The following is a 14009-nucleotide window of genomic DNA, read 5'->3' as shown; positions in this document are numbered from 1 at the left end:
GAAAGACAAATGAAATGAGGCAAAATGTACAACTGCTGAACTGATGTGGTAACACATATGGGTGGCACCTGGTAATTTTCTGCTTGAAATTATAATACAATAAAATTAGCAAGAAACAAAGAATGGGAAAGAAACCGAAGAAGTTTCTAAGAGAAATATGGATGACCTTTGAAAAACCATAGCCTCAAATGTATATATAAACCTTGCACACAGAATGAGTTTGCTTACCCCCAAAATCCAAAACCCAAAATTTGAACCTTTTCAGTACCAATGTAACACTCCAAAAGTTGTGGGTTTTGGAGAATTTGGGATTTTGGATTAGGGATGCTCATGCTATATGTAGAAACCACTATTCTGGGTATGTGTAACAGGTATACATAATCCTTGGGTATACAAACCTCAGACATTCTTAGCAGGCACTAAGTCAAATACCACAATCACTAAAAACTGTCTTTTATTATTTAGTCTCAGAAACAAACACTTCTAAATGATCTCTTTCATGGATTAAGTGAAAAAAAAAGATACAAATAAAATAACATAAGCAAAGAAAAGCTTCCCAACAAATCTACTTTGAGAAAAAATTCTGAAAAAACATGATTAGGATTAGGTAGAACACAGACACCAACAGGAGAAAAAGCAAATTGCCCCTGCTTCAACATACGCATTTGAGAACTTACTAATTTTATATTAGTTACAGTGCTTTTAAAATAATTACATTTCCCTCATTGTTTTTATTAAAAAGAAGTTATGCCTTGTGAAACTTTTGACTAATAGATGTAAGTTACATGATATTTTCTTATAGATTTTATTGGAAGGAAATAGAATTTCCTTATAAATAAAATTACAGCTGAGTGCAGCGAGAAGCATCTTTAATTTTTTCATTACTTAAAATTAGATCTGATCATTTTCTTTCCATAAAAATTTTCATTGATATAAATAACTTGAATATACTTACAGAGATAGGAATTTTCTTCACCACTTAAAATTCTAGAAATCCTGATCTTTGTGGAACTGCACTCTTTTTTTTTTTTTTAATTTATATTTAGTTTGCAAGTCAGAGTTAAAGAGAGAGAGAGAGAGGGAGAGACAGAGAGATCTTCCATTCACTAGTTCACTCCCTATATGCCTGCAACAGACAGTGCTGGACCAGGCCAGAGCCAGGAGCTTCATCCAGGTCTCCCACATGGATGGCAGGGGCCCAAACACTTGGACAATTTTTCACTGCCTTTCTTAGGCTATTAGCAGGGAGATGGATTGGAAGCACAGCAGCTGGGGCAGAAAACGGTGCCCATATTGGATGCCAGCATCTCAGCAGCACCTGCTAAGCCATAATATGGCTTTGAAACTGCACACTCTACCTATGATTTTGATGCCTTCTTTATCTTGCTAAAAGAAATAATTTATATGGAGTATTTTAATAAAAATTAAAGAACTTTAGTAGTAGTTTGTTTAAAAATGCGAATGTGGCTTCTGTTTTGAGATAGTTCCAGACATTCTGGATGAATGCAGACAGCTGATGATTTCCCCCTTAACTATATGATATTGGACAAGAAATTTTATGCCTCTGGGGCCAGTGTTATGGCATAGCTGGTTAAGCTGCTGCCTGTAATGTGGGAATCCCATATGGGTGCTAGTTCAAGTCTCAGCTGCTTCACTTCTGAACCAGTCCCCTGCCAATATACCTGGAAAAGCAGAGGAAGATGCCCAAGTCCTTGGGCCTCTGCACCCATGTGGGAGACCAAGATGAAACTCCTGGCTCTTGGCTTCAGCCTGGCCCAGATCTGGCCATTACAGCCATTTGGGGAATCAACAAGCACATTTAAGACCTCTCTCTCTCTCTCTCTCTCTCTCTCTCCCTCTCCCTCTCCCTCTCTCTCTCTGTAATTCTGCCTTTCAAATAAATAAATCTTTTTAAAAAAAAAAATTTTTTTTGACAGGCAGAGTTAGACAGTGAGAGAGAGAGACACAGAAAAGTCTTCCTTTTCCGTTGGTTCACCCCCCAAAATGGCCTGCCACGGCTGGCGCGCTGCGCCGATCCAAAGCCAGGAGCCAGGTGCTTTGCCTGGTCTCCCATGTGGATGCAGGGCCATCCTCCACTGCCTTCTTGAGCCACAGCAGAGAGCTGGACTGGAAGAGGAGCAACCGGGACAGAATCCGGCGCCCCGACCGGGACTAGAACCCAGAGTGCCAGCACCGCATGTGGAGGATTAGCCTAGTGAGCTGCGGCGCCAGCCTTAAAAATTTTTTAAAAAGAAATTTAATGTCTCTGAACCTTAATTTTGCCCAATAGCAGTTAGGTGTAGAACTTAAGCTAGATCGAAGCTTTCCAAATTTCTATCATTCATATACCACCTTCAAGATACCTACCAAAATCTGGGAACCATGTGAAACATTTAGTTAAATAATATTAAACAAAAGTTTTTAAAAGATTTATTTGAAAAGCCGAGTGAGGGAGAGAGACAGAGAGATCCTCCATCTGCTGGTTCACTCCCCAAACAGCCCCAGTGTAGGGGCTCAGCCAGGTCAAAGTCTGGAGCTAAGAACTCCTATCTTGTGCTACCATGTGGGTGGCAGGAGCCCAGGCACTGGGGCTGTTTGTTGTCTTCCCAGGTGCAAGCAGGAAGAGCCAGAGTGGCCGGGACTCAAAAAGGTTTTCTGATATGGGATGCCTGCATCACAAGTGACAGCTTAATCTGCTGTACCAAATCACCAGGCCCACACAATGTATTTAAATGATTTTAGCTTTGTCTTAAGTAATAATAGCTATTAAACTACAAATCTGATGAGACAATTCTCCTATACATATTAAGATAATATGTAACTATTAAAAATAAAAAAGCTTAACCCATGTACCACTTTCAATCATCTCACGTGATCACACCACACTGTGATACACATTTCATAAGCTTTATGATTATACCTAACATTCAGTGATAGTTAACACTTGTAGCCTGGCTCATTATTGATGCATTCACTGTCTACCTGATTATATTCCTGCCTTTTGTGTCACACATGGTGTGTTGCTATTAAACAGAAAATTTAGCTAATCCCACTCAAACTTCTTCAAGTCAGACACAACAGTGGAAATTCATTTCATTTTGGTGCAAATAAATCTTACTGTAGAAGCATATGTCAACAAGAAATAATTTCTCAAACAGATCAGTTTCTACCTGAATTCTCAATTGCTTTATGCCGTTTATTTGGAAGGGCCACAGATACATCCTCATAATCAGGGTCAGTTTCCTTGATTGTTCGCTTGATTCCGGACATGACGACACTATATTTCACTGTAAAACAATAACAAATTAATTAATTAATTAATAGCACTGGATCACTCTAGTACTTAGAAATGTTATGTGTGTACAAATACAAACGGAACAAATAAATACATAATAATGTTACTTAAAAATCTTTGTGCATATATTCTTTTTAAAGACAAAAGCATTAAGTTTAAAGTTCAACCTCAAAGCTTTCCCAAAAGATTTATCATCTTAAAAAATTCATCATCAGGGCCAGCGCTGTGGCTCAGCAGGTTAACGCCCTGGCCTGCAGCACCAGCATCCCATATGGGTGCTAGTTCCAGTCCTGGCTGCTCCTCTTCCGATCCGGCTCTGGGATAGCAGTAGAAGATGGCCCAAGTCCTTGGGCCCCTGCACCCACATGGGAGACCTGGAAGAAGCTCCTGGCTTTGGATCGGCGTGGCCAATTGGGGAGTGAACCATCAGATGGAAGACCTCTCTCTGTCTGCCTCTCCTCTCTCTGTGTAACTCTTTTAAATAAATAAATCTTTAAAAAAAAATTCATCATCACAGTGATCTGTTGAAAGCATGGGTTTCTCTCTTAAAAGAGAGATAGCATATAAACTATATAGCTATAAGCTATAAACAGATAGCACATTGGATTTTTCAAAAGGAGACTGGCTGTCACAGAGCTCTCAAGAGAAAAGTAGAGACCATACTATGATGAAAACATGGTAACTGTACACTTTAAGCATATTAAAAAACATGACCAACATAGGGCTCAACAAATTTATTTTTTTTTAATTTTTGACAGAGTAGACAGTAGAGGGAGACAGAGAGAAAGGTCTTCCTTTTTGCCGTTAGTTCACCCTCCAATGGCTGCCGCGGTAGGCGCGCTGCTCCGATGGCAGGAGCCAGGTGCTTCTCCTGGTCTCCCATGGGGTGCAGGGCCCAAGAACTTGGGCCATCCTCCACTGCACTCCCTGGCCACAGCAGAGAGCTGGCCTGGAAGAGGAGCAACCGGGACAGGATCGGTGCCCCGACCGGGACTAGAACCCGGTGTGCCGGCGCCGCAAGGCGGAGGATTAGCCTGTTAAGCCACGGCGCCGGCCTTCAACAAATAATTAATTATACAAATCCTGTCTCTGGCATTTATATGGTGCCTGCTACATAATAGGCACTCAAAAATGATATTATTGTAACTCATAATACCAACTGTATAGACATATTAAAAAGCTCACAATATGATGAAAAAAGTCCCAGGTATACAAGTCTTTGAATAAACCAAGTCCATAAATCCTCTAGATCTGCACTGTCATAATACTTAGCTAGTAGTCAGATGTGGTTAAAGTTAAATTGATTAAAACTAAATCAAATTTAAAATTCAGTTTATTTTTCCACATTTTAATTGTTCATATTTGATAAGCAGCCACATTTCAAGTGTTCAATAATCACTGAGAGACAGTAGCTATCCTACTGGACAGTGAAAATTTAGAGCATTTACATCACTGCAAAAAATTCTACTAGATAAGGGCGGGCGCTGTGGCACAGTGGGTTAATGCCCTGGCCTGAAGCGCTGGCATCCACTCCTGTGGAACTGTGGTCTTCCTATTTCTTACTTGCTGAATATTATAGTTAATGTCAAATTAAGTCTGTGAATATAGACTGGCTTAAAATTCTGTCCTTGCAAAAACTGATGAAGAGAAGGAAACGAGGGAGGGGAGGGGGGAATAAGGGAGTGAGGGAAGTGTGGTTGTCTTCTTGGAACTGTAGCTACAGAATGCACGAAATTTGTTCTCTTTATATAAATAAAAATTGTATAAGAAATGCATTCCCTTTATATAGATTAATAAATAATCAATGAACCTCATTTAATCTTCCTTAATGCAAACAAGAATAAAAAAATACCTCCTACTTGCAGCTAAACCTAGAATCAGAAGTAGATAAATCCCAGATCTCTAAGCTTGTTCCCACATCATACCATTCTCAGTGGCCATGTCTTTTATGGTTTGGCAAGAGTCTCACATCTATAAAGATGAGTCCAAGTTCAGCATCACCTTCGCTTATCCACCCTGTGAACATCACAAACCTGCATATTCTCCTACTTCCCAAGTAACTGGATCATTAAAGAAAATAGTACTTTGTAGTATCATCTCTTAAAGGATAAAACAAAACTCTCAGGGCAGGTGTTGTGGTGCAGGGGGTTAAGGCGCCATCTGCAGTGGCAGCATCCCATATGCACGCTGGTTCAAGTCCTAGCTGCTCTGATTTCGATCCAGCTCCTTGCTAATGTGCCTGGGAAAGCAATGAAAGATGGCCCAAGTGCTTGAGCTCCTGTACCCAAGTGGGAGACTGGGTTGAAGTTCCTGCATCCTGGCTTCAGCCTGGCCCATCCCTGGCCACTGCAGTCATTTAGGGAGTGAACCAGGGGATAGAAGACCTCTCTCTGTAATTCTTTCAAATAAAAAAGTAAATCTTAAAAACAATAATAATAAAAAACCTCTCTTGCCTTTTCCTCTAAAACTGAGGGACTAAGCAAGGGGGAAAAAAGAGAAATTGGTACAGAGGAGGGTAAGGGAAAAGCTACCCTAATTCATTTTGCATGCAATCCTTGGAATTAAACTTTTCTTGTTATCGCTGAGGATATACATTTAAGCTTCTGATAGATACTTCAATTCTTCTTCATCAGAGACATTTAAAAAATGTCTAAAGAAACCAAAACAGAAGAACAGAAAGACTGTAGACTATCCTTGAACTCTTGATCCATGAAACAATAAGGATGAACTTTTTTTAAAGATTTATTTATTTATTTGAAAGTCAGAGTTATCGAGAGAGAGAGAAGGAGAGGCGGGGGTGTGGGGGGGGGGCTTCTATCTGCTGGTTCACTCCCCAGATGGCTGCATGGCCAGAGCTGCACCAATCCGAAGCCAGGAGCCAGGAGCTTCTTCCAGGTTTTCCATGTGGGTCTAGGGGCCCAAGGACTTAACGCCATCTTCCACTGCTCTCCCAGGCCATAGCAGAGAGCTGGATTGGAAGTAGACGCAGCCAAGACTCAAACCAGCACCCATGTAGGATGCATGGCACTGGAGGCGGTAGCTTTACCCACTACGCCACAGCGCCGGCCCCTATTTATTTATTTGAAAGTCAGATTACACACAAAGAGAGAAGGAGAGGCAGAGAGAAAGAGAGAGATCTTCCAGCTGGTGGTTCGCTCCCCAAGCCAACTGGCCGCAATGGCCAATGCTGAGCTGATCTGAAGCCAGGAGCTTCTTCCAGGTATCCCACACATGTGCAGGAGTCCAAGGACTTGGGCCATCTTCTACTTCTTTCCCAGGCCATAGCAGAGTTGGATCTCTGAGTGGAGCAGCTGGGACACGAACCAGAGCCCACAGGGGATGCCAGCACTGCAGGCGGCAGCTTTACCTGCTATGCCACAGCACCAGCCCCAGGATGAATCTCAAAATCATATGGTAAGCAACAGAAGACACACAAGATTACATAGTGGATGATTCCATTTATATAAAGTTCCAAACAGACTAATCTATGATGAATAACATGAGAGGGGCCAATACTGTGGCGTGGTAGATAAACCTGCAATGCAGGCATCCCATGTGGGTGCCAGTTCAAGTACTAGCTGCTCCACTTCCAATCCAGTTCTCTGCTTATGTGCCTGGGAAAGAAGTGAAAGATGGCCCAAGTGCTTGAGTGCCTATTCCCACTTGGGAGATCCAGAAGAAACTCCTGGCTCTTGACTTTGGATTGGCCCAATCCAACTGTTGTAGCCATTTGGGGAGTGAACCAGCAGATAAAGATCAATCTCTGTATCTCCCTCTCTCAGTAACTCTGCCTTTCAAACAAATAAAACTTTAAAAAATAAGAAGAGAAAAAAGAAGAATAGTAGTTAGGGGTGCAGGTAGTAACAATTAGGAGGAGGACTGAAGGAACTTTCTAGGTGATAGAAAAACTTTGTATTTTTTTTTTTTTTTGAAGATTTTATTTATTTGAGAGTGTTACAGTGAGAGGAAGAGACAGAGAGAAGGGCTTTACCCACTACGCCACAGCGCCGGCCCCTATTTATTTATTTGAAAGTCAGATTACACACAAAGAGAGAAGGAGAGGCAGAGAGAAAGAGAGAGATCTTCCAGCTGGTGGTTCGCTCCCCAAGCCAACTGGCCGCAATGGCCAATGCTGAGCTGATCTGAAGCCAGGAGCTTCTTCCAGGTATCCCACACATGTGCAGGAGTCCCTGATTCACTCCCTGATGGCTGCAACGGCTAGAGCTGCGCCAACCCGAAGCCTGGAGTCAGGAGCTTCCTCCAGGTCTCCTACATGGTGCATGAGTCCTGGCTGCTCCTCTTCCAATCCAGTTCTCTGCTATGGCCTGGGAAAGCAGCAGAGATGGCCCTGCACCCACGTGGGAGACCCAGAAGAAGCTCATGGCTCTTGGTTTTGGATTGGCTCAGCTCCAGCCATTGTGGCCATCTGGGGAATGAACCAGCAGAAGGAAGACCTCTCTCTCTCTCTACCTCTCTCTGTAACTCTTTCAAATAAATAAACAACAACAACAACAACAACAAGATAGATTTATTTATCTGAAAGGCAGAGTTAGAGAGAAGTGGAAGTTTAGCTTACTATGCCACAGTGCTGGCCCTGTAAAAATTTTGTATCTTTATAAGGTATCTTAATAGATACGTTGAATCTTGAAGGTTACATGGATATATGAAATCTTATAAACTAATCCAATTATACACTTAAAAATCTGTATATTTTACTATATATACACTGTATCTCCATTTAGAAAAGGACCATAAAAATATTTTTCTTAATATGTCATTCTTTGGTTGAAAGTTTAAATGGCTTCCGGAAACACTTAGAACCAACTCACATTCCTTAATGTGACCCACAAGACCTTACATGAACTGGGCCCTACCCCTCCCATTCCATCCTTAATTTTTTTTTTTTTTTTTTTTGACAGGCAGAGTGGACAGTGAGAGAGAGAGAGACAGAGAGAAAGGTCTTCCTTTTCTATTGGTTCACCCCCAAATGGCCGCTGTGGCCAGCACACCGTGTCAATCCGAAGCCAGGAGCCAGATGCTTCTCCTGGTCTCCCATGTGGGTGCAAGGGCCCAAGCACTTGGGCCATCCTCCACTGCACTCCCGGGCCACAGCAGAGAGCTAGACTGGAAGAGGAGCAACCGGGACAGAATCCGGCGCCCCGACCGGGACTAGAACCTGGGGTGCCGGCGCCGCTAGGCGGAGGATTAGCCTATTGAGCCGCAGCACTGGCCCATCCTTAATCTTTAAGATTCAACATGCTAGTTTTCTTTCTGCTCTTTAGATTTATGGCTCCTTCTGCCTAGAATTTCTCCCCACAGGTCAGCTTTATCAGATTCTAGTCCAACCCATCACAGAAGGCCTTCCCTGACTGCCCTAATCTACCTCAGTTCTCCCTACATTCTCTCTCCAAAGTTCCTGGAAACAATACATTATCTGCTGAATAAACAAATGAAGGGTTAAGTAAAATACTCGCCAAAATGTAAATGCCCCCAGGGACTACAACTACTGGCTTACACTAGCTTTCACTGCTTTGCTCATAATATTTACAAATCTATCTACTACATCATCAAAAACACTACAGCTAAGTGTTTAAAACAAAGGGATGTGCAAAGTTATTTTATACAAATATGCAAACAAAATGACAACAAAATAACTCGAGAAATATTTAATATTTAATATATTTAATATTTAATGATAAATTTTGTTACAAAGATTTCATAAATTATATACCAAACAACATATTAAGATGTAAAAACCAGAAATATAACTTCAAAAATTTGTGGAAAATGGAATTAAAATGCTGAAATTCACATAAAGAGCAGTTTCCAAAAAGTTCATTAAAAATGTACATTACAGGCATCATGAAAACACGGGAGAGAACAAAATTCCCTAACAGAGCAGAGAGACAAAAGAGAAAGAAAAGAGTATCTGGGGCCAGTGTTGTAGCATAGCGGGTAAAACTGCCACTGTGGTGCCAGCTTCGGATTGGTGCAGCTCCAGCCATTGTGGCCAACTGGGGAGTGAACCAGTGAATGGAAGACCTCTCTCTCTCTCTTTCTCTTCTTCTCTCTGTGTAACTCTGACTTTCAAATAAATAAATAAATCCTAAAAAAAAAAAAAAGAATGGGCCGGCGCTGTGGCTTAACAGGCTAATCCTCCGCCTTGCGGCGCCGGCACACTGGGTTCTAGTCCCGGTTGAGGCGCCGGATTCTATCCCGGTTGCCCCTCTTCCAGGCCAGCTCTCTGCTATGGCCCGGGAAGGCAGTGGAGGATGGCCCAAGTCCTTGGGCCCTGCACCCGCATGGGAGACCAGGAGAAGCACCTGGCTCCTGGCTTCAGATCAGTGCGATGCGCCGGCCGCAGCGGCCACTGGAGGGTGAACCAATGGCAAAAAGGAAGACCTTTCTCTCTCTCTCTCTCACTATCCACTCTGCCTGTCAAAAAAACAAAAACAAAAAAAAAAAAAAAAAACACAAAACAATGCATAGTACAGGGCCAGTGCCACGGCTCAACAGGCTAATCCTCCCCGCATGGGAGACCAGGAGAAGCACCTGGCTCCTGGCTTTGGATCAGTGCAGAGAGTGAACCAATGGTAAAGGAAGACCTTTCTCTCTCTCTCTCACTGTCCACTCTTCCTGTCAAAAATAAATAAATAAATAAATAAATAAATAAAATGCACATTACAAAAAAACATGGACTTCAAAGACTTTCCCACTAAAATAAACTTATCTTTTAATTCCATTTCTGTCATCTGCAGAGAATTTAAGAAAAATCACAATCACGGTAGAATTTGAACACATTTCAAAAATTTAAGACTGGTGGATCACTCCCATGAGTGACGGTTTGAGTCCAAGCTGCCCCACTTCTTATCCAGCTCCCTGTTGATGTGCTGGGGAAGGCAGTGGAAAATGGACCCATGTGGGACCTGGGTGGAGTTCCTGGCTCCTGGCTTCAGCCTGGCCCAGCTTTGGCTGTTTTGGCCATCTGGGGAGCAAACCAGCAGACAGAGATCTTTCTTTCTCTCTCCCCTTATGTGTCACTCTTTCAGATGAATAAAAAAAATCTTTAAAAATTTTTTAAAAGATCATGGGGTTGGCCGGTGCCGTGGCTCACTAGGCTAATCCTCCGCCTGCAGCGCCGGCACCCCAGGTTCTAGTCCCAGTCGGGGCACCGGATTCTGTCCCGGTTGCTCCTCTTCCAGTCCAGCTCTCTGCTGTGGCCCGGGAAGGCAGTGAAGGATGGCCCAAGTCGTTGAGCTCTGCACCTGCACAGGAGACCAGGAGGAAGCACCTGGCTCCTGGCTTCAGATCAGCACAGCGTGCCGGCCACAACACACCGGCCATAGTGGCCACTTGGGGGGTGAACCAGCGGAAAAAAGAAGACCTTTCTCTCTCTCTCTAACTCTGCCTGTCAAAAAAAAAAAAAAATCATGGGGTATGCAGTTGGAACAGCAAGACATCAGTTAGAACACCCCATTCCAATATTGGAGTACCTGGGTTAGAATCTCAGCTTTAGCTCCTGTACCAATTTCCTGCAAATAAATACCCTTGGCACCAGGTGACGGCTTAAGTTATAGGGTTCATGCGGGCCACACAGGAGGTCTAGACTGAGTTCCTGGTTCAGCTTTGGCTTGGCCCAGCCCAGGACATTGTCAACATTTGGGAAGTAAATCAATGAATGAAGACTCACTGTCTCTCTGTCTCTCAAATTAAAAAAATAAATAAAATCTTTTTATTTTTATTTTTTATTTTTGACAGGCAGAGTGGACAGTGAGAGAGAGAGAGACAGAGAGAAAGGTCTTCCTTTTTGCCGTTGGTTCATCCTCCAATGGCTGCCGCGGCTGGCGCGCTGCGGCCAGTGTACCACGCTGATCCGATGGCAGGAGCCAGGTGCTTCTCCTGGTCTCCCATGGGGTGCAGGGTCCAAGGACTTGGGCCATCCTCCACTGCACTCCCTGGCCACAGCAGAGAGCTGGCCTGGAAGAGGGACAACCGGGACAGAATCGGTGCCCCGACCAGGACTAGAACCCGGTGTGCCGGCGCCGCAAGGCGGAGGATTAGCCTATTGAGCCGTGGCGCCGGCCACAAAAAAAATCTTTTAAAGGTCAATACAACAGATAAAAATACAGATGACATGAAAAATGCAATTAATAAGCCAGATTAATAGATACAACATTGAATGCAACAGAAAAAAAATCTGGTTAAATATCTTTAAAAATAAAGGAAGTCTCAATCACTGCAGAATATGAAAATGTTACAGTCACATTCTCTGATCTTAATAAAATTAAATATTAAATATCGACTCAGGAGTGGGCATTTGCCCTACAGGTTAAGACACTGAGATGCGCACATCCTACATGAGAGTGCCTGAGTTCAATTCTCCACTCTGGCTGCTGATTCCAGTTTCCTGCTAATGCAGACCCTGAGGGGCAGCAGGTAATGGCTGCTACCCATGTAGGAGATATGGACTGTGTTCTTGACTCCTGGATTTGGTTCTGGCCCAGTCCTAGCCTTTGTGGGCATTTGGGAAGTGAACCAGCAGACAGGAACTCTCTCTGTCTCTCTCTCTTAAAAAAAAAAAAAAAAATTCAGAAGACATAGAAGGGGAAAAAAAAAAAAAACTTTCCTAATAACTCCAGGCTGAAAGAATAAATTAAAACAACAGACTATTTAAAATGAACAATAAAGAGAACATGAAATATCCAAACAAACATACGGAAATGTGATCAATAGCCATTCCCAGAGGAAAATGGCAGATCATTTTTCATTTGTGAATACAAACATAAATCCAATCCATCAGGGTATCAAAAGAGTAATGTCATAATTGAAAGGTTTAATTGCCAGTAATAGAAAAGAGATAAACAGCCGGCGCCATGGCTCACTAGGCCCCAGCCTGCGGCACCAGCACCCCGGGTTCTAGTCCCAGTTGCTCCTCTTCCAGTCCAGCTCTCTGCTGTGGCCCAAGGAAGGCAGTAGAGGATGGCCCAGGTCCTTGGGCCCTGCACCCGCAGGGGAGATCAGGAGGAAGCACCTGGCTCCTGGTTTTGAATCGGCACAACGCACTGGTCAAAGCGGCCACTTGGGGGGTGAACCAACGGCAAAAGGAAGACCTTTATCTCTGTCTCTCTCTCTCACTGTCTAACTCTGTCAAATAAATAAATAAATAAAAATCAACCCATGTATAAATACCTACTGATTAAATTTTTCTAGAATCATGTACAGTGGTGATTATACAACTTTGTGAATATACAAGGGAACTTCAAGAAGTTCATGAAAAATGGAATTAAAAGATAAGCAGAACAAATAATTTCTGCTATAATGTGATATATGTGTTCCTAAAATTTACTGTTCTATGTAAAACTGAATAATAAAAATCACATGGCTTTAGGGTAAACACAGGAGTGGCTCTCATCATACTCAAAAACCTCATAAGTGGTATTTAAAAACAGAATCAGGTAGTATTGTTTTATATATGTTAAGTGAGAAAGAAATACGCAGTTACTTCAAAGACTTCATGGAAAAACATAATTAAGTTTATTTTAGTGCAAAAAGTAGTTTTTTGTTTCTTGTTTTTTGTTTTTGTTTTTTTTAATGACAGATAGAGTTAGTGAGAGAGAGAGAGAGAGACAGATCTTCCTTCCATTGGTTCACTCCTTAAATGGCTGCTACGGCCAGAGCTACGCCAATCCGAAGCCAGGAGCCAGATGCTTCCTCCTGGTCTCCCATGCGGGTGCAGGGCCCAAGCACTCAGGCCATCTTCCACTGCCTTCCTGGGCCACAGCAGAGAGCTGGACTGGAAGAGGATCAACCAGGACTAGAACCCGGTGCCCAAATGGGATGCCAGCGTCACAGGCAGAGGATTAACCAAGTGAGCCATGGCACCAGCCTGCAAAAAGAAGTTTTTTTATAATACAGTTTTTTATAACCTTTTTTGAAAAAGTTTAATTATTTAGCAAAGACATACACACACACACACACACACAGACCAAGCCCCCACATCTTCTCCTTCATTACTCAAACGACCGCAACTGCCAGGGCTAGGCCAGACCTAACACAGGAGTCAGGAACCCAATCCAGGTCACCCAAGTGGTTGGCAGGGACTGAACCACTTGAGCCATCACAGCTCCTCCCAGGATGCACATCAGCAGGAAGCTAGAATCAGAAATAGAGCCAGAATTTGAACCCAGACACTCAGATATGGGATTCAGATGTCCCAAGTGGCATCCTAATTGCTATGCCAAATGCTTTCCATGAACTTTACAGTTTTTTTTTTCTTTTTAAAGATTTATTTATTTATTTGAAAGGCAGAATTAACAGACAGAGAGAGAGAGATCTTCCAACAGCTGGTTCAAATGGCCACAATAGCCAGGGCTGGGCCAGGTTGAAGACAAGAGCCCGGAACACCACCCAGATCTTGCAGATGGGTGGAAACAGCCCAAGAACTTGGGCCATCTTCCACTGCCTTCCTTGATGTATTAGCAGCAAGCTGGATCAAAACAGGGCAGCCAGGACTTGAACTGGTGCTCATATTGGAAGCTGCTGTCATACTGGATGCTGTGCCACAACACAGGCCCCTCCATGAAGTTTTTGAAGACAATTCATATGCATGGATTTCAACATGTAATTTTCACAAAAAGTTTGCAAGAAAATTGAATTTACAAATGAATGTGCATTTTCTATCAATTTTTTAAAAATACCCTTATACATACAGGCT

General features: G+C 42.9%; 1 protein-coding gene across 2 annotated transcripts in view; it reads right to left on the bottom strand.

Annotated features, from left to right (window-relative positions):
* YEATS2 (YEATS domain containing 2) overlaps positions 1-14009 on the bottom strand; it is a 127549-nt gene that overhangs the window by 103974 nt on the left and 9566 nt on the right. For both annotated transcript variants that reach the window (XM_062210413.1, XM_062210402.1), the window contains exon 2: positions 3171-3287. In XM_062210413.1, coding sequence (XP_062066397.1) covers positions 3171-3270 — 100 coding nt within the window. In that variant the 5' untranslated portion in view covers positions 3271-3287. The remainder of the gene's footprint in view (positions 1-3170; positions 3288-14009) is intronic.

The sequence above is a fragment of the Lepus europaeus genome, chromosome 2, assembly GCF_033115175.1.
Source record: "Lepus europaeus isolate LE1 chromosome 2, mLepTim1.pri, whole genome shotgun sequence".
NCBI lineage: Eukaryota > Metazoa > Chordata > Mammalia > Lagomorpha > Leporidae > Lepus > Lepus europaeus.
This window is presented reverse-complemented; position numbering and strand designations above follow the sequence as displayed.